Below are 21,749 nucleotides of genomic sequence, written 5' to 3'. Positions count from 1 at the left end.
AAAAAAGCTACAAGAACCTGCAGAGAATGGATGCAGTTCCAGTCTACCACTGGCAGAACTGTCTCACCATCAAAAATCACATATGCACACTAAACGGCATCCATACAAAACACATGCAGTGACTATGTTGTTTCTTTCCTCTAGGGTTCCAGGAAGTTTTCAGCAGAAATCTACCAACTACCTGAAAAAAACAGGATGAAAAGTCAGACTGACAGCAGCAGGAAGCAGATCACACTAACTTAGCGCTTTTAACAGGTCTTCAACATACGGGTGGAGATGTGTTTACAATACAGCCTCCAACATATAGGTGCAACATGTACTTGTAGGGCATATAGCATTAGATGTACCGAGCTGGGAGATCTGCGGATTAGAATTCACAAAACATCAAACTGCTTCACTAACATGCTTCAGCAATACCATATAGTCAACTCGCAGTCATCCCTAAACAAATTGTTCAAAATAACACAGCAATTTCAAACCCATCAACATGCTATGCATGCAAGGCCACCTCAGCGGTGTCAGCCAGCAGTCTGGGAAACAGTGAGTAACACCCACGCAGCTCCATTTGCTCAGACGGTGTTAGCTCAGCGAGATCTGCCCCCCATGCTCCCACTGACATTATCCTAATGCGCATATAACGATACCAAGGAAGATTTGGTGGCTTTTACTTGTATGTTGTCTCAACACGTTTGCCATCATCATACCCAAACTGGCAATTTGTTACCAGATCCTCAAGTAGCCAAAGCAATTTTAGTTTTAATGACTACGACAGAAAGACTCATTTTTATTTCAGAATATGACACTACAATGGTGAAGTGCACAAAGGAAAAAAAGGAGAAAAAAATAGTAGAATTGGATCTGATGTATGTAAAGAGTGAAAAAACCACAATTGTAGGTTTCAATGTCATATTTTGTTCTATGAAAGGAACAAAAAATATCCCAGATCTTAACAGATATAGGTAATACTTGTTACTAACTCAATAGACATATCTAACAAAAAGGAGCCTTCAGCACACAGTCTGAAACTGAACATAATGTGTGCCTGGAAATAAAATGTAATCTGGGGCTTCAGCAGAGTTATTGAAGAGCCAATGCTCTTTAATGAATTCTCTCCACCACTACCTTTTCCCTTTCTTTTCAAACACTGATTGATTACCTGAATTAAGTGAGTGTACCTGGTCTTGCAAAGTTCAATTTTCATTAGCTTTACTTAAATGAACTACGCTGTGCTTAAAAAAAAAGTCACATAATTGCAACTGGCAATACACATTTCAGTTTCATGCAATACAACCTCTCACACTATGCAACACATCAAAGGAGGAAAATTTGCCCAACAGCAATACATAATCGTTACAATATATGTTTTAACTGTAGGGAATAATGTAATAAAAAGATTTTGAAGGCTGGGCTTTAGATACCCACTTTCTATCCAAATTTCACTGAACTCAATATTGAAATCCTTTCATCTTTAAAAATCATGCCTTATGTCCCCAAATAGCTCAGGATACATGGATTTGGATTTTACAAAACTGCTAACAGAAATGCCAGCTATCAACTTTGTATCTACACAGGCAACTCCACTTCCCTAAGACTACATAGATACACTAACCCAGTATTACCAATATGATAATGCCTTAGGATAGACTGCCCTCAGGAGGCCAAAATGAAATCTCTTCATGGATATCGCACAATAACACACTAACTCAGCACACTTTATATGCATGTTACCATAAAAGAAAGTCTGCAAAAGCTGTTCCTCGTGACAGCTCCTACTTACAGCTGCAATATTTAAAAAAAAACAACCCTCACTAACATTTTGAGTGTCCTGCTAGAAACTTCTACTGATGACAATCAATTGCAATATGCGCCTCAAAAGTAGAAAACTAACATAGTGAGTTCACTACAGCAAGTACTAAGTTACAAACACATCTCTTAAGAGATAAGCAGAAGGCTCCAATGGTACTTAACAAAAGACTATAGGAGAGTTTTAGGCAAAACAGCAGATGAAGAAACATCAGATGAATAAAAAGCACATGCTCTCACTTTCACTAGGAATGGAATCACAGAAACTTTGTTATGTCTAGTAAGAGAGTGGACTGAAACTTTCAAAATTCAGCTGAGAAATCATGATAAGTCAAGCACACAGTCTTACTCAAGAACACCCACATGCAAAAAAGCCCAAACCATTTATATATAGCTCAGCATAACTGCTAGCAGCACAAGATGTAAAAACCAAACATCTGTTTTTAATCAAGGACAGTGACATAACAGGCATACCAGAAATATGATGGAAGCAAGACAAACAAGCAAGACACTGATACAAAATACATAGGAAAGTCATCAAATGAGATATCAATATATTAACTCATCAAATCAAATATGGATTGAATTTCCAGGCCTAATAAGGTAAACTCTGTTGTCAGACAATATTATTACCAATGCAATTAAGATGATGGCAGTAGCTATGACATCCAAGGACTATAAGGCCAGCAACGTAACTGTAATGAAAGACAGCAATTACCACCAGGTCGGATAAATGTCACGCTGAAGATATCAAGGTGACTTTTTTTTTTTTTTAATAAATTTTTTTCATGCAGCCAGTCAAGGACACCCAACTCTGGCTGCAGTCCCCAGGAGCATACAAGACCTGAGTCAAAATGTTATTTTCAAAGACCGGCTTTGTGATGGTAAGTTTCATTTCTGTGAGAACACTGACAAAGCTTATTAATAAAGACAACAGACCACAACTGCAGACTTCCATAAAAAAGGAGCAACATAAAATAAGGAAATATGCTAAAATGAAATAAAAAAGACAAGTCAAAAAAATTAAGATGCAATGCTTGATGACAACACTAAGATTGTATGCACTGAGCTTCAGTATGATGACTTTAACACACACACACCAAATTAAACTTTTTTTGTGCGGAGGGGGAAGCTGACAGGGATTAAAAGCTACTAGAATTTGAGTGAACCTTTGTAAAACCAGCAGTCTAGCTTTAGCAGTCAAACAGAATCTGTCACTGAAAGTAAAATTTATAGATAGATCAGAATGTAGAGAAACAATTTACAAAAGTGCACACAAACTGAACAGCACTTCAGGAACAGGAAGTGTGCCTGAATAAGGCAAGCAGATGATCGAAATAAAAAGCGAAGTGCTCAGGGGAGGCGAGGCCACAGAGAAAAAAAAATAATCCCCAAACTCTGAACAAAATCCTAAATCAGTTTTTGATACCATGCAGGAACCATGAGCAGAACCTCTACAGGCAACTCACTGAAGGTTTCACCCCTCAGAGCAAAACATCAGAAGAGGTTACAGAGGGAATAGTAACAAATGGCTGGGGGCTACCACTCCCTAATTCTAAGGGAAATCAAGTAACTGCAGGGTGAAACTTCTGCGTTAAAACTGCCTCATTAGCAAATGACTGGAAGCTGGCAAAAGTGACAGCAAGCTTTTGGGAATTTTGTGGGTGGAAGAATCACTTGTTTTTTAAGAAGAGATTCCAGAGGGATCCAGGGAACTACAGACAAATTATATTTTTCTGTACAAACTGCCAGAAATTTTTCTAAAGCCTTGAAAACAACCAGATAAACATACTGAGGGAACTCAGTGTTGCTTTTGCAAAGGGAAGTCATGTTTAATAAACATTTTAGAGTTCTTCTAAAGACTAAAAAGAGATGAGAGTAAGGAGATCTAATACAGCATGCTTGAAATTCTAAAAGGCATTTGACACATTCCCTTGCCAAAAACCATTAAAGATGCTGTGCTGCCAGCAGAAGTTGTCGTATCAGTAAATTGTTTAAAAGATAGAAGAGAAAGGGTATGAATCAGCAGTTGTTCTCTCCTAAGGACATGGATCACCAAGAGAACACCACAGGCACCTATACTGGGGCTAGCAAAGTACAACCTATTCATAAGGGTTCTGAGACAGCAATTTCTGAAGGCCACAGTATATTCTAGTAACACTAAGTTACTCAAAGTAATAAAGGGATAAAGGAATTAAACAAAAAATTGCAGAACCATTTCACTGAGGAAATAGGTCTTAAAACCATCAGATTAAATTCACTGTAGAAAAATGAGAACAATTCACACTGGGTAAAATAAAAAAAAAAATCAGTCGTAAATACATATGTAAGGAAATGGGCTCCAAGCTGACCATTAATTATTTAGGACTGAGTTGTTGCTCTTGTATAGCTTCTGAAAACTAAGTGTAAATGTTAGGAAAAGGCAAACCAATTAGGCATTATTTCTGGAAGCAATACAAAACAAAACACAAAACATCCTATTTTTTTTTTAGATAAATCCACTGTGAACACTGTGAGCGGTTCCACCTGCTCCTCCCTTCTTGAGAAACTGGAAAAGTAAGGGACAACAGAGTTGACATAAGGTACAAATGACCTTTCCAACAGCAAGCAGCTAAAAGAAATATGACTCTTAAGTTTGAAACAGAAACAACTGCAGCAGACAGAATATGATAGAGGTCTACGAATTCAAGGACAACACAGAGAGAGCACAAGAGGGTTGTTATAATGTCTCATCAAATGTAAGAACCTGCAGGCCTCAACCAGAGCTATCAGATGGCAAACATGTCAATCACAAATGGATGGAGGTACAAGAGTCTTCTAAGGAGACCACCCCACCCTTGATCTATTACCTACCCTATGCATTCACTACTTCCACTGTCTGAGACATCACACCAGGCCAGACAGAACCCTAGTTTGACAAACAGATATTTCTTCTTAGAGTACAGGTACCCGGTACACGCTGAAGTGGATTACTGTTTTTAACTAGTTTTCAGTTCTAATTTACCAGTTTGAAGAAAAGAGAAATAAAAGGTCTTTTAAAAATACACCTTTAAGGCTATCAACACTTCAATCTAGTCCTATAGCAACAGGAGCAATAAAAAACATAGTATGTATTGCAACATTTTTTAAAAATTACTTAGCAGCATACTGAGATTCTTCTGAGGGTGTTATTCCAGGTTTTAATCACAAATATAACCTAAAAATGCCATTGCTAATAACATTTAACAGTTCCCTTACCAAAAAACCCAAGGGACAATAATAATTAGGGTCAGAACTCACTAAGAGGAAGTTATTTTTAGTCTCTTAATTTTGGCTTCAGGTCAAGATATTCACACAGGCTTTGCCTGTCAAATACTAAGGACAGGTAAGGGCAGCAGCCAGGTTACTGACATATTACTACTTAACTAAGTAAGAACAGGAGTACCAGCTGTCCTTCCTCATCTTCAGTGCCCTCAGAAAAAATTCATCTATTCTCTGGCCAATTCCTCCTATCAAAGAGAAACATAATTACCAATAATATTTTTGGTGCAAAGACACATATGATGCATAACTTTTCACAGTAAATAACACCATCTTTCTACAAAGAGATAACAGTAAGATAAGGACTCCTGAAAGGACTACCTTTAGTGGTATTTTATATTCCAACGTGAGTAACACAACCAACTGTAAACCCCCCTGAATATACAACCATTCCTTGTATTATTTCTCAGTACATACCTACGAGAAGCTTGAACATGCACTGTTTTCTGGCACAAAGACAAAATTTCTCAGCTGCACAAGTGAAGAAAATCTCAGACTTTTAAAGACTCAAAGTTATCATCAGTGAGATCTCTTCTTTCTGTACTCCAGTTTGTGCCAAGACGGGAAGTAATTTCAAAAGCTGAATCAACATCTGGATCAAGATGCAATGAACACTGGAGCTAAGAAGTAAAAGTCCTAAACCACATTCATAGTTTTCTTCAGAGATGATAAAAACATCAATTACCAAAAATTACTTGATCTCAATAGAAAAGCCTGAGGTCAAATTTTTGGTAATTTTTCATGAAGAGAAGAACACTCAGGATCATTTACAGCTGAATAATTACTCTGCTTCAAAAGCTGCTTTGAATAAAATAAGTGGCTATTTTATTGACTATACATACATATTAAACAGCATCAACATAACACAGTTGAACTGAGCATTCAAAAAGATATACAGCAATACACCTTGACTTCACGCTCTGGAAATGAGATGTGTTTTCTAAACATCTACTGAGTCAGTGAAAAGTCTTTTATGCAGCAAGGCCTGCAACTGTGCTGTTCACCAGAGTATGTGCAGCTCAAACTTAGAATATTACAAAATTATCAACTCCAATGACCAATCAACAGTCCTTCAATATATATATGCAAGCGTTACTGGATTAAATTAGTGCTGTACATACATTCAAGAATGGAACTGAGCATGTTTTATCTTTATAAAAACACACTGCATATAATTAAATCTCCTAAAGACAGTTAGGTATGCTGAAGATATGGAATCTCCTAGCTTTGTAGTATTAGCTACAAACAAACAAAACCCAAAGGAAACTCCTTGCCACTTTGTAGGGACTAATTGATAAGAATAAAAAATTACACAGTTTGCAATCTTCACCCTACATGAAAAACTTGATGCAATCATACCTGCCATACATGCCTCTGCACTTTAACCTTTGTGTAACATGGTAATTCGAATAAAATCTCCACTCTATTTCAAATTGGAAAACATGATTTTATAAAAATATAGTGTTTTAAAAATGTATCGTCATTTTACTTAAAACTATCACTATATCAAACCCAGACATTTTTCAAATTGTTACATACATGGACTTCATAATACCAAATGAGTCTTTTGGGTAGCTAAACACACAAGCTGGAACCCATTGCTGCTGAATTCCGCCTTGGACTAAAGAATATCAAGTCAATTACATACATCAATCTTCAACTAATTGCTGCACACCCCCCTTAATTATTATATATTTAGATATTACCATCATGACATTTAAGTAGGTACTTATTCAAGGTAGTATTTAAGTCAGAAGCTGCAAGCCTCCATCTACAATTAGAGTACTCCCTGTAACATAAGGGGATTCCAGAAGAAAGACAACAGCTTGTGCAACTTCATGAGGCTCTCCAAATCTTCCAAGGAGAATTGCTTTCTTCAGCTGATCTTCTTCCAAATGAGCAGTCATCTCTGTGTGAATAAAGCCTAAGAGAGGAGAGATATTTGAAGAGTTACCTAACCTTCAGCTAAATTTCTCTAGCAGATTTTCCTTGGAATCCTCCAAAGTGAAATTTACTACCAGGATTCAGCACCAGCTACCATTCTTCAAAGTCTCAGAAGTCAGTCCACATAATTTTATAGCCAAGAACAAATTTTTAGCTAAGCAATAAAATGTCTTCCGTGTTTGGAAGCACTGATGTAATCAGAAAAATGCAGAGATCTGTATAACTCTATGAAAAAAAAAAAGGTAACTCTAAAATTGGGCCCCAAAACCATATTTAGTATCACTTTTCTGATAGACAAAATAGTCATTTCACCAAAACATTCTCAATAAAAACATGGGTATAAAATCTCTGACAAGAAACCCCTACAGCTTGCAAGTGTTTCCATTGTATTTTAGAACTTACAATGGCACTTATATAATTTCTATTATAGCACACATTTGAAGAGTATTTCTTGACAATGTTGAAGGACATTTCTTTACTATTTTCAGTTACCTGAGATTCAGTTTTCCCACTGCTGCACTTCTCTTCACATAAGCTGCAGCTTCATAAAGAACTGATCTTATCTGCTTTCTAGCTGCCACCAAGAAGGGAAAGTCTCAGTTTTGTTTTCTTCTGTACAACTTCATGATGACACTGGACCCTTCAGTGAGCTACTCAACTCACTAAACAATAAAACAATAAAAAGCATTTTTCCTGCCTAGTTCACAAGCTGAACTGTTTCATAGAGAGGTCTGAAAGGCATCAGAGCTAGCACAAGGCGAGCAGCAGAGTACACAGCTATGAGTGGAATTCCTTAAAGTGGTGGTTTGCTCAGACTAGATTGTCTTGTAAAATGACAGCCTTGTCCTCACAGAACTTTCCAGACTCTCCTTTTACTACAGGGATAGACAGGGATGCTTTCATGCCAGCTTCTTGTAGTTTTTCATGTTTCTCTACTAACAAACAAGCATTCTCTAGCAGGAGACAAGGGTAGCTGTCTGTATATAATTAGTTCTAATCCTTCCATCTGCAAGGACAGCAGGTTTTGGAGGAGCAACAAAGAAAAAAAATAAAGACATTTATTATGTAATAATGGATAGAGGAACAGGTACACACTCTTCCAAATTTCTCAGTGTTCCTTAAAAAGACTGAACATTTTGTAAAAGAATGTATTATTCTTTAAACTGAAAAAAAGAGATTAAAAGCATTTACATATAAAAGTTGAAGAAAATAATAGCAATCTGTCTTAAGTTACTTTCAGAGCACAGCAAATATCCAGCAGTCTTGATGACCATGTATTGCAACAGTCAAGGATGTAGGAACTTCCCAAAAACTAACCTGGAGCAACCACGTTGACTCGAATTTGCTTTTTTGCTACTTCTTTAGCAAGAGAACGTGAAAATCCAACTAATCCTGCCTTGGTAGCACTGTATACACTTTGACCGGAGTTGCCTTTAAGTCCTACAATACTTCCTAAAAAAAAGAAACAACAAACAGAAGAAAAGATTAAATGACTAATCTGAAACCTTGTACTAGCTTTATCATTTCAGTTTTAAATTTGGAATGGAAAATGAGATTACAAGAAAAGGAATTAGAAGTATGTTACTAAATACACTTTATAGCCTGCTGCTAGGATACGCAAATCCCTCAATTATCTGTGATTTTTGTGGAATCCATATATCTATGTTGACCAATAGGCACCAGGAGAGTAAAAAGAAGAGCTTTCTAAAAAATATGCTTGCATAGAAAAAAAAAAAAAAGAAACCAACTGTACCTATTTGATGCTTACTTAATAACTAGCAGCTGGTAGATTTAGCTACTGAAAGAGCTGATGAAGAATGGTAAAATTCTTTTTTCCATAAAATATAAACTCTGAGGTGTTTATTACTGCAAAAAGCTGTTTTTACATTTAGAAGTTGCTGAAATTACACAAAAGAATAAGCATTCATAAAAAAATGTTAAATGTAGAATGTCTAAATACAAAGAAAAGTCAATTGTAACATGTAACATTTCAACGGTACACCTGCTAAACCTTTCTAGAAAACTAGTACATAGAATTCCACTGGATTAGACAAACAACTTACCTATATTGACAATAGCACCTCCCTGTTGTTGAATCATGCTTTTTACAGCAGCTTTGCATGTCAACATTGTTCCCAAAAGGTTAGTGTGAATCTGGGCTATCATATCTTCAGTCTTGGTTCTCAGTAACAAACCATCCCTGACAAACAGACCAAAAAAACCCAAAAGAATTCACTGAACAACCCCAATGATCACATTTACTCAGAGTAAATCATGACTGATGAATGGAATATTAATGGGGATTTATATGGTTCTACACATTCTAGCGTTCAAACTGATGACGCTGCAAGGACGACACATAGCAAGAAAAAAGTTAGCTATGCTTTTGGCAACAAAGCCTCCTTTGCAAAGAAGTATCAAACATTGTTTGGCACTATTTCAGGGGGAAGAAGTGGAAGAAAGAGGCGTAGAGGGGGAACTCATAAACCTGGAATGTAGAAACTACAGTGAAAGCTGTGTCATCTGTTAGAATTTTATCATTATCAGGAACAAAATATTGGTTAGTGCTTAATACTGTTTTCAGATGTACTCATTAAATATTCTTACTACATGTAAAGGCCCTTAGCACCTTACAATAAGATGCTGTCTTCTAGAATTACATACAATCTTGCAACACATAACTAACCTGTTGATCCCAGCCGCATTAACCAAGTAGTTAATAGGACCTAAATTCCTCTGCATCTCCTCAAAAGTATTTTGGACTTCCTGTTCGCTCGATACATCACAGCTAAGTGCCAGATGTCCTGCTATATTGAAATAAAGGCACATCATAAAAATGGTAAAAGATGGTATACCATTCAAAAACCTTCTTCAGCATTTATCAATTGCAAAAACCCATGCTGAATTAGTGATAACTTGAGGAACCCATTTAACCTCCAGAGAATTAAATAAGGACAATTTTCAAGGACAATCACATAACTGATTAGTTATGTGACAATTTCTTGGTTTATATTTTTGGCCTTTTGAAATCAAAAGTTCAGCATGAGCAGGCTGGTCTCAGTTCTGGCCTGGCCAGGAGCCAAGGATGACTCAATTCATACGACCTCCCTGTTGTGACCCTGAACAATTCCTTTCATCTTACAATTCATATATTGCAGATAGAATAGGTAACATACTTAACTTTCCCAAAGAATATTATGAAAACAAAATTGTACTGATATAGCTTTTCTTTCAAATTTATCAACCTTTTTTTTTTCATTTTCACCTAGTTAAACAATGAGGTTTATTTAATGACTTACTACTTTTACAAGTTACCTAAGCATTGGACAGTGAAGAAATAATTGCAGAGCAGCATACGTACCACCAAGATTACGTGCAGTGGTTTGGGCTACTTCCAGATTTCTAGCAATAATTGCCAGGTGGCAGCCTTTCTGTGCCAGTAATTCTGCAACAGCTTTTCCTATTCCTCGGGATCCTCCAAAAATGGCACAAACCTTGCCCATCTTCAAAAATAATTCACAAATTGCAAATAAACCATGAATTTCAGGTCCAATACAGCAAAAGAATAACCACTGTTCTTATCAACATCACAGCCATGCTAGTTTGTAGCATTTTGTAACATCAGATCATAGAATTAGTGATTTTTTAATTTTTTATTCACCAAAAAATAAACACTTGAGCTAAATTAGACACCACTTCTACAAATGCAAGTTAATTCTTAGTGATTTCTGAACTAGTAAAAAAATTATGCATGCAATCTAGCATTTCAATGCTAGTGTTATGATAACTCCTATTCAGTTGATGAAGTATGTGATTTATATATCTAAAGGCCATAATGTATCATTCAGCTGTTTATTCAAAGCCGACATAGTAGCTGTAATTATATTGTTCTTGCAAGCACTATTCTCGTATTAAAGTCATTTAGCCTCAAGGTCTCGCTCCATCCTAAGTACCTGTGTTGGACACCCACACTGCAAACCTTACAGAGCATGATTTGATACTACTGTATGTACAGTAGTTTAATACTAAGTTACACTACACAATACTATGTTTCACCACTAGCCTTAGGTTTTTTTGTTTCTGCTTTTGAAGAAAAAAAATAGCTTTTTGAAATGGGAAATGATTCTTTAGTATCTAGCTTAGATGTTTAGGAAGGAGTGTAAGAAGAAAGTACTGTAGAATGATCTTTTATTCTGCAACTTCTAGAAACCAATCAGCTGTTCTGGGATTTCCTGAGGAGCCAGAGGCAGAATCAAAGCAATAGCAATGAACCTCTTTTCCATACATTTGAATAAATCCTTTTTGAACCCAATTATACCTTGTCTCCATAACATCCTGAGGCAATGAGTTTCATTATTTGTGGAAAAGTACTTCCTTTTGCTCTTAATTTGCTTTCAGATAATACTATGCATTTCTCCTTATAACTTCCTCTTACTGTTAGTAGCTTCAGAGGCTACTCTTCTGTATTTTACCCTCTCTCATAACCTCTTTCAGGTCTATTTAGTTACTCTTATATGTATGGAAGCCATTCTTTATCTCACTAAAGACTGTCCAAGTTCTTAAAACTGTCACCCTACCCTTTGCCTTGCTCTTAGGTCTATTACACCCTTTTTGATATGTGATAACCAGAAGAGCCCACAGTGTTGAGCATGCAAGGACATCATCAACTCATACAGTGGCATAATGATTTTGGTCTTCTGTGACAGGGCCTGAAAGAGCAGACTGTCCTTTTCTGTAACAAAGTAAGCACAAGTGCTTGAAATCAACCCATGTGTCTGCTTCCACTGGCAAGTTGAAATCAGCTTCCTAGGAGCAGGAAGAGGATTAAATGCTTGCATCTCAGGTGGCAGCCCTTTCAACAGAACACGTACGAAAAGATGTCCTGCATGAAAACAACTCCTTAGTGATAAAAACAGGCACCACTGCCTGACCAGAAAGACTAACCTTTTGGATAGTCTTCATTAGGTATCTAGACTGCAAGAGATGAACGAAGAGGTCTTGCACCCCAGCAGCTACAGCTCTTACTGCCTTAGCAGACTAAAGGCACATCCAATCAACCCACCCACCCATATCTTGTTGACAGATTTTTCTGTTAGAAACAAAGTCTCAGTCTGCCTTCTCCATCATGACTGATCTCTTCTTTTACAGAAGTATCACAATGACTCTTGGAAGTTCTTGCCTACTTGTTGCAGCAATGTCATACTAGGATTTCCTCCTTCATATTTTGTTCTTACCAGCACTGAGCATACCTACTCTTTTATTTTTATGTGAAACATGTAATAATATAGATTACAAGGGATCTCTGGAATTCATCTTGTCTAACTCCTCCACTCCTAAGTAATGTCAAGTGAACCATCTTATACTGTTTATAAATGCTGTCCAACCTATATGTATTTTCCCAATAATTCTGGACGTGCTTAGCTACACAGGACCCAACAAGCTGCCTGGGGGGAGAGAACTTCTTTAAAACGTGTCATTCTATCCTTCCTGGTCTCTTTGAGAAGGGAAAAAAAATCTTAGCGATTCTACCATTCTCAGAAACAATAGTGAAAATCCCTTGTACATTAACCAGATATTTACAGGGGGAGCGTAAGGCCTACTTCCAACGCAGCAATATACAATTTGTGGTTTAGCACATAAGAGCTATAGATTCTTTGGAGTTGTGACTTGGGAGAAAAAAAAACTGCAGCAGGAGTAATAACCCTATATTCTCTGGTCAAATAAAGGTCGGGACAACCAAGTATCTTTTGAGCAACAGGCTCTTCTTCTGGGTCACCACACAACACACACAAGTGCCTGCACCGCCTTTGTCCTCTACGGCTTTTCCCTTCTTTCAAAACAAACTCTTTAATCCGTGACCCCCAGGGCTCCAGCGGCACTACCGCTAACCCTCTCTTGGCGCACCGCTCTACATCCGCTGAAGGACACCTTTCAACACAGGCGAGCCGAGATACCGCAGCCGGCCGGGCCGGGCCGGGCCGCCCCGCCGCCCGCACCTGTGCGCCCTCAGCCGCCTCAGCCACCGCCCCCAGCCCCGACCCTCTCGGACAACCCGTTCTCCCCTTCTCATCGAGTCCCGTCCCCCGTCTCCCCCCTCCTTTTTCGGGCTCCCACCAACCTCCTCCGACCCGGGGCGCCACTCCTGCCCCTCCCTCCCGAAGCCCCTCACACGCCTGAAGGAAGGCGGGCGCGCGCCGCGGGGACTAACCGCCCCCAACCACCTCCGCCCAGGGCCGCCCCGCCCGCCGCCAGGGGGCGGCGGCGCACGCGCGCAGCGAAGCCCCCCCGCCCCCCGCCGCCGAGCGGCTCCGCGCTCACCCCTGCGGCTCCTCTGCGGGGCGGCGCAGCCCGACGGGGAGGGAAGGAGGGAAGGGAGAGGCAGGGCTCCCCGGCGCTGCGCCGCAGCACGGCTCCCGCTCCCGGCCCGGCGGCCGGACTCAAGGTGGAGCCCGCGGCACGGACAGCGGGGCGCGGTGGCGGCCGGGAGCCCGCCCGCCCTCCGCGGGGCAGGCCGGGACGCGTAGTCCCCGCCTGGCGCCGGTGCCACGGTGGCAGGGCTGCCGCGTCCCGGCGGCCGCGTCCCCGCCCCCGCCAGCCCTCTCAGGCCCTGAGCCCAGCGCCGGCAGCGCTTCCCGCCGAGCCCAAGCTCGGGGAGGTGGTGCGCCACAGGAGAGTGACGAAAAAGCCGGCGTCTATGCGTATTTCAGTTTACCTCCTGGTTTCTGAGCAGCTTGTCGTTTGCTTTCCTTACGGAGGCTTTTTCCTTCCCCGACGCGACGACGGTTCAGCTCTGAGCCGAACGCGGCCGTCAGGAGATGACGAACTGATGTCAACCGCCTGTTCACAGAAGCCGTCGCCGCTGGAAGCAGCCAGAAGGGCAGCCGGTGCGGCGGGTCCCTACGCCGCACCCTCCGAGCCGGCGAAACGAGGCTCCCCGCGGCGTGTGGGAGAAGGAGACCCGCCAGGGCCGGGTCACCGCCACCGCCCCCACCTGCGGAACGGGTTTCGGCCCTGCACCCACCTCCCTTCTCAGAGCTCACACAGGGGCAAGCCCTTCCCCTTTCCTTTTTCGCTTTCTGGTTTTAAACTACGTTTTACATCTAGGTATCCAGACAACGTCCGTCTTAGCCACTCGTGCTGGGCTTTGTGCCTAGCCCCAGTACTAGTTGCCGGAATTTATACGGGGCACGAAGTAGCCGCCTCGCTCTGAACTGGAGCTCTCAGTCGCATCCTCGTTTCCCCCTGCGCGTACAAAAAGGTGTTTCGTATGTAGCCGCGCACAAGCAGATGAATAAAGATTTTCCTTGCTCCCAAATCCCCAGGATCTTGCGTGAGGCATCACTATCCCAGTAGAAACTGGAAACACTTAAAGGTAGATAAACCCCAAGTACAGAAACACCTGTGAGAGTTTCTGTTCAGCAACCCAAATAAGCTTCATGATATGCAACTAAACTAATGTAAAAAACTGCTGTGTTTTAATGGTAATGCTGTTAACATTTATGGCTGATGATATGCTGGAGGGGTTTCTGTAGGCTCTTAAGAGTCACACATACCGAGTAAATTCTTTCACCTCAGAAATAAGAATAAAATCGATCGCAATTGCCTACAAGAGTACTCCCTTGAAATTTTTTTGAGAAAAATTATTATTAAAAGGTTCCACAAAGGAAGAAGTACCAAGATCACACCGGAGTTTCTATGAGCTCAGTGGGAGTGTAACTTTGCACAGTTCTTGCTTTTGACTTGAAAGCTGTTAATCAGAATTTCAGATTATAAATGTTTCCAGGGTAGCTGTAGAGAGTTTAATAACATTACGCATATTCACATAGGATTCCTTTTCCATGAATCATTCTTTACATATAGAAGGAAAAGCAGATTTAGGCATTGCTAAACAGATGAACATCTGTAAGAAAAAAAACCTTTAAGAAAAGCTGTTATGCAAAATTAGTTTCTTTTAGCAAATATATTTATATTGCAAGCTAGTTGTGTTTTCAAAGGAGTAAATGAGATTTTGTGATCCAATGACATTTCAGAATATGCCATATTCTGAAAAAACAGAGGTCCCAGTGATGAATAAGAAAAGGCACAGAGACCTGAAACTGTGACTCAGAACAGTCTTTGATTGACTTTCGGTCTCTAGCATAACTAAGGATAAGGATTCACAGGGGTTAATTACGGCTTTTCCTTCAAATGATACATATAAGCAAAGTAACACAGAAGGGAAAAAACCTGTCCTTAGTGATATGACATATTTTCTGAAGATGTGTATACTACAGAGAGAAACTGTGAGCACCACATTGTATGAGGAGAGCAGCAGGCAAGATTTTATGTGAAAATTCTATTAGCAATTACAACTTGAACGTATTTGTGACCTGTGTCCTCAGCCAGAGAGCTGACCCATCCTTGTAAGAAAGTTAAAGAAAAGCTGATCTCTGCTGTACTGTTAGGACTTTGCTGACACAGAGCGAGCATGAGTTTCACAGTATTTTTTTAAAAACTATGTTATAGTTGACAAAGTAAAATACCCTTTTCAAAAGTTCAGACGAGATTCTGTTCAATTATTGTTCATTGAGTGGTTAAAACAAGGTGTGTGTTCATTCATTGGCCAAAGCGAGATTAGCCTTTTTCCTCCAGATGCCTAGTTAAATAATGAGATCACATAGTCTAAGCAGAGTTCATCTGAGCCAGTTTATTTACACCAATTTCCCATTAAAGCAAGATGAGCTAGTGGAGTCCATGAGAGAAATCAGTGTCATACTGAGTACCTCCCCTTTCTAGGGGACAGTAGCTGACATGAATTTGATCTGACCTGCTCCATCCATCATGTCCTGGTCGGTAATGGTTAGTTCCATACTGGCCATTATTATGCCTGGCTTACTATTAATTGGAATTAAGTGGGATTATAAGGTAGTAATTCTTGTACGGCTCTCTAAGTGACCATGTATACATGCATTTGGAACCTGTTCACAATGCACAAAATTATGCAGCTGTCTTTCCTGAATGCCTAATACATTCAGGTATCAAAACCACTCTTCCTAAAAGATTTTTTTATTCTTTTCTTAAAATGTTTCAATCATTATTCCACACAACTGAGATACTGCTTTCAAGTAAGCACTTCTCTATTAACAGGGGAAAACCACAATATCCTCAAACAGGAAAGGATATCTAATGTATCTAAAAGCATAAAATGCAAATCAAAGCATAACATCACAAAACAGGGCCCACTAGCCATTTCTTAACTAAGGTCCCCTGTATCAGCTATTTCAAATTCCTCTTGGTTTTGGATTTGAGGCCAGACTTACAAAGGAAGTTTAGTGCTAATCATTAATCACAGTAGTGCCCAAATCTGTGGTCTCTTAAACTTCTGCCAAGAGTCACGCATGAAAGAGTCATGCTGCTCAAAGGTCTGGCAGCATTTTCATACTGTTCCCTGTACTGCTTGTGAAAGCTTACTTACCACATTATATGGGTTTTGTGTAAGGCCCGAGATAAAGCAACTGGAGAACTGGCTGCACGTATGGGTCAGTCCCATCTTAAACAAAAGCCTGCTGGCTGGAGCACTTGGCTAAAAGAAAACCTATTTTCAAATCTTCTATCTTACTGAAAACATGGCCACGAACTACAGTTTCTCACAATCGAACAAGACTATCATAACCATCAATCTGAAGCGGTTTCAATTTATAGGAACAACAACAAAAGATTGAAGTGAGCCACAGGTTTGACACTACAGACAGATTATTACTGTCTGGAGATGTAAGAGCTTGGGGATTAAGCATCTATTGAAATCAACAGTTCATTCAAGAAACTATTTTGCTTTTCAACTGGCATATTAAAAATGACCTCTCCAGGTTAAATGTGATGATGAAGGCATGTATCTGAGATACAGGAGTCATGGTCTTAGAAGAGAATTAAGCCAGTAAGCTTAAGAGTTTAAGAGGTTTCCTTCTTTCCATGCCAAATGATAACTGGGTGGCAGGTCACACAGTCAGTACACAGCTATGCATTTCTTCCTATAAAAAAAGGGTGTAACTGGACTAAATGCCTCGTTCTAGGTGACCTGTCCTCTAGACCATAGAGGAACACCATCGTCAGGGCTCCTCATCATTTTCTACTTTGCCTGGGCAACTCAGCACTGAGGTTGCTGAATCTTTCTGTTCCTATCAAGCCTAAATCACCCCTTTCTTCAGATGCACACATGTGATTTGCACTGGGGAAAATCAGATCTAGCTACTAATTATAAATACATACCTGTACACACATATATATGGAATACTGTCCTGGTTTTGGCTGGGATAGAGTTAATTTTCTTTCTAGTAGCTGATACAGTGTTATGTCTTGGATTCAGTATGAGAATAATATTGATAACACACTGATGTTTTCAGTTGTTGCCAAGTAGGGTTTAGACTAAGTCAAGGACTTTTCAGCTTCTCCTGCCCAGCCAGCAAGAAGGCTGGAGGGGCACAAGAAGTTGGGAGGGGACACAGCCAGGGCAGCTGACCCAAACTGGCCAACAGGGGTATTCCATACCATGTGATGTCATACCCAGTATATAAACTGGGGAGAGCTGGCCTGGGGGGATCACTGCTTGGGAACTGACTGGGCATCGGTCGGCAAGTGGTGAGCAATTGCATCATGCATCACTTGTTTTGTATATTCCAATCCTTTTATAATTATTATTGTCATTTTATTATTGTTATCATTATTAGTTTCTTCCTTTCTGTTCTATTAAACTGTTCTTATCTCAACCCATGAGTTTTACCTTTTTCTTTCCAATTCTCTCCCTTGTCCCACTGGGTGGGGAGAGTGAAAGAGCAGCCGCGTGGTGCTTAGTTGCTGGCTGGGGTTAAACCATGACAAATACATAAATTATGTAACTAAAAAGTTACGCACTGCAATTCCCTAATCTGTTTGATACGGCCTCAGCCTTCTAGGCAAGTGGTACAAAGCCTGAGATGAACCGTTGGGGAAAAACCCAACCACCTAGTTGTATGACAGAAAACCACTCCCCTCTTCTCCCAGTATTTTGCAACTTGGCAAACTTTTCCCAACCACACCAGTTCAGATATTTAAGTGGCCGAATTACCATGCTTTTGCTCTTATGTGATCTTTTTTTTATAATGCTGTAGACTGTTTTGTTTTTCTAGACTATCCAAAATCTCCCCAATATTTGTTCTTGTGTTGTAAGAGTGAACTTTTATCATGCTAACAGGAAATGTTTTTGTACAATTTAGATGTACTTTTTCAACAAATATGCAGGCAAACTTTTTCCTCTTAAGGAACTTATTCCCGGTACCCCTGTGAAACGTCTTTCTTCTAAAAAAACCCCAAACCCCAGAACAAAACAAAACCATGAGAGGCTTTGGCAAATTACCTCATGTTTTCATATCCTCCTGGCTAAACAGGTTTCCCCACTATGACTGGCATTATTTCACACTTCAGCGTGAGGCCCATGCTTAAGTTAGCACAGTCACTGAACTGCTGCTGCTTCTAGCGAGAAGTCAGGCACACCATGGAAGCCACAAAGAGAAGCTTGTATTATGGCTGCTTAATCTGTTGCTAAAATCGAACACTTCACTTCCAGTGCTGCCATGCAGCACCTTACACATTAAAAGAACACCACCATCACCCACCCCTGTAAAAGTATCTTCAAGAAACATTTGTCGTACATTCAGCCTCTGTCCACGACTCTGGTGTGATCACAGGCACTGGCCACTCCTACTGTGTATCAGCGGACTTTGGATCTCAGCATCTCTCGAAATCTCTTGCTTCCCTCTGTATGTCCAACTCCTCATTTAAGGACTGCACTGCCACGGAGTGTATCGGTGTTTAGCTCAGAAGTCCCAAGCCAGCGAGGACTGGGAACAAGGAGGAAATAAACAGCTCAGCCAGCCAGGGACTAGATTCACTGCATTCTGTACAGCACCTCTTAGACAGACACCTTTTCAAAACTGCAAAAAGCATCACACAGGGCAGTCAGCATCTCCCCGCAATGTAGTCTGGAAAACAAACAAAACTGACACCGCCACAGAAGGACATGTCTCACTCCCAGCAGTCTCCACTGACCATTTTGTATAGAAAGGATATTTTTTGTGTATTGCGCATTTTGTGAGCGCTAAGAATATCCGCTAGAAGTCTGGTACAAGAACATCCAAGCGTTTTACAGAAGTGTTTGAATGCTCATGATTGAATAACTCTCCTCCTGTTCTCTTAGAGGCAATTTATTTTCAATTGTATCTAATATACTCAATACAGAAAATAAGTAGTCTCAGGAACAGCACTTAAAAATAGCTAAATGCCATTTATAAAAGTCCGCCTTGCATAATTGGTTCTTATTTCATGTATCAATGTAGTCTTAACTTCCCCATTCTGCCTTTCGCAGTTTCATCCCTACTCCCATTCATTACATATTTATATAAGCTGCAAAGTAAGATCCATGGCCAATAATTTCAAGAATTAATTTATCCTGTAAAAATCTGTTTAGCTATTACTGCAATTGCTGGTGGAAAAAGAGTATTTTTGAGAAGTATTCATCAGCAAAGGTTAACAGCGTTTTAGCTCCTAAACATACAGAAAACTGCTCTCAGCATTAAGACTAACAGAAAAAAGTTCTAAACAGCCAAAATTTCCTTCATGTTATGATGGAGCAAGGGTCAAGGTTTTCCTGCCCTAATACATCACTAATCAGAGTCACAGGTTTTGAATCTCCACAAATGGTATGGACAAGTCCAAATTGTTGCCCGCTTTAGTCCTGTGATGCAGTCTTCTGAAAATTTACTGCATCCACTCATATTTACATTTAGTACCCTGTATGTACTGTGTCTTAGAGTTTGCTTTGTTGGAGAAAGGGAAGAAAGAGGGATGTTGGGAGAAGATGACAAAGAGAAGGAGGCAAAGTCAGAAAGAAGAGCAGGGGAGAAGAAAGATAGTAAGATTCTACCTAATGATTTGGACTGAACTCATTAGGGTAAGAAAATTCAGCTAAAGGCCTATACTGCAGGAACAGCAAAACACAGTTAATAAGCAACATGAGTTGGTCCTTCACCTCCCTTCTCCTGAGAAGCTCTAAGAACTTATACAAGCAAAGTCCTTGTTTTATAAACACAGTAATTAGCCCCCAGGAAGCAGCATACCTGAGACACATGGAAGTGAAATACTTTCATGATTCCTCCTAATATCTACTTTGAAATTCATGACATTTATGAAGAGACCAAAAGCTGTTTGAAGCAGGAAACTTAAGGCATATCCACAAGCACTACACCGTTTTTACAGTCTCACCTATTTTAGCATATGTTCATTATGTGAACGTGACTATGTTTTCAAGGTTAGCCCTAATAAGGCACAAATTTAATGAGTACAGGAATACCAACTTAATGTAGCACATCTACTTACTGACAGAAAGCAGCAAGTCAAAGGACCGTGTAGTCATCCCCCCATAACTGCAAATAGCTGTGATCCTAAACATAAGGACTTACACTGGCAAAACTTCAGTTGATGACTTGCCAGCAGTGAGTGTTGAACACAGTCCACAATAAATGGCAACTGTGATAGTGATAGTGACAATCACTCATATCTCATAGACTGCTCACCTCCTTTATCTTCACCAGTATTACAGGAAACATCAAAACCAATATTCTTTACAGCTGTTACTCATTTTGCAGCCTGAAACACATATAGTAATAGTTGGAGAGCTTTCAAGGAACTCAATTCCTAACATTCAATTTTCTCTATCAGATTGTCCTAAATAGATCTAGTTTTTTATCGCATTTCCTTGCAGAAATACTTTGCTGTCATTTCATCCTGCTCGTGTACTTAACTGAGCAGCTGAAGACTTCATCTCCTTGTGACATACAGAAGCCATTACTGTTGTATGTCCTTCCAACAAAGTAGTAAATCATAATAATACCCAATCATCTGGCTTAATGAGGTAGGAATTAGGTTATTAAAGATGACAAGAGGTATTTTTAGATGACTGCTTACACCATTTTTTAATTTATCTATCACAGTGAATAATTTCTTTCAAAAATTATCAGAAGCGATTAGCATCCTTGGAAAGAATTAACTATTGCTCATGCCAGACTATGTCAGATCAAGTAATGTTTGATTATATAAAACGCATACCTTATTTCAATGGTTTTATTTTTTGATCATTCCTCATAGGTTTTAATTTTCAAGAGCACAGTTTATGATGAGATTCTACTAGAAGTCAAACGTTTTTCTAGCTCCTCGTAAGAGGTCTGGTAACCGCCCCTGTCTGACCACACACGGTTAATAGTGTGGCTTACAGAAACCCAGGATGGCACAAGCTACTGTCTCTAACTCCAGAACAGAATTTTGTTATGGATCCTATATATTTACTTTATAGAAAAGACAATTAAATATTTACTGCTAAGGGGGGAAAAAAAGAGCAATTTAGAAGATCAGTCTAGAAGCTGTGAATTTTACCACACTATGACTATATTGGCTATGAAAATGCAAAAGTGATGAACAAATCTTCTAATTCAAAGCCACGTGATGCAGGTTGATACAGCTGTAGGGTGCTACAGGAGCCTGTTTTGAGGGTTTTTTTTCCAGAACAGGAAAAAATCACACATATTTTTTAAGTACAGCTTTTTGGGTTTATCCTCACTTGCCTGAATCTTCTTTATAAGGTTATGTATCGTTTCTATACTGAACATAGAGAATATACTGTATTCAGCACATTGTAG

At 39.7% G+C, this 21,749-nt stretch overlaps 1 protein-coding gene across 6 annotated transcripts; it reads right to left on the bottom strand.

The window, feature by feature from the left end:
- Positions 1-5,905: 5,905 nt before the first annotated feature.
- CBR4 (carbonyl reductase 4) lies at positions 5,906-20,450 on the bottom strand. Of its 6 annotated transcripts, none has more exons than XM_075028818.1 (6): positions 20,434-20,450; positions 10,409-10,550; positions 9,734-9,854; positions 9,111-9,247; positions 8,365-8,499; positions 5,906-7,027 (listed from the first exon to the last, which is right to left on the bottom strand). In XM_075028818.1, the coding sequence occupies exons 2-6, from the start codon at positions 10,548-10,550 to the stop codon at positions 6,849-6,851; spliced, it is 714 nt and encodes a 237-aa protein (XP_074884919.1). In that variant the 5' UTR covers positions 20,434-20,450; the 3' UTR covers positions 5,906-6,848. The 6 variants fall into 6 exon arrangements, with proteins under 6 accessions (XP_074884919.1, XP_074884912.1, XP_074884892.1 ...); XM_075028811.1 differs by lacking the exon at positions 20,434-20,450 and adding an exon at positions 13,760-14,016; XM_075028791.1 differs by lacking the exon at positions 20,434-20,450 and adding an exon at positions 13,366-13,558.
- Positions 20,451-21,749: the final 1,299 nt, after the last annotated feature.

Source organism: Buteo buteo, chromosome 1, assembly GCF_964188355.1.
Source record: "Buteo buteo chromosome 1, bButBut1.hap1.1, whole genome shotgun sequence".
Lineage (NCBI taxonomy): Eukaryota > Metazoa > Chordata > Aves > Accipitriformes > Accipitridae > Buteo > Buteo buteo.
The sequence above is the reverse complement of the archived record's forward strand: the minus strand, read 5'-3'. Positions and strand labels throughout refer to the sequence as shown.

What these genes read in the sequence shown, in the direction of transcription:
- CBR4 (XM_075028774.1), bottom strand. An exon ending in CACTGCACGTAATCTTGGTG is followed by an intron (nt 9,855 to 10,408) that starts GTACGTATGCTG and finishes ATTTCAATATAG; the next exon opens with CAGGACATCTGGCACTTAGC. An exon ending in AGGTGCTATTGTCAATATAG is followed by an intron (nt 8,500 to 9,110) that starts GTAAGTTGTTTG and finishes TCTTTTTTTTAG; the next exon opens with GAAGTATTGTAGGACTTAAA.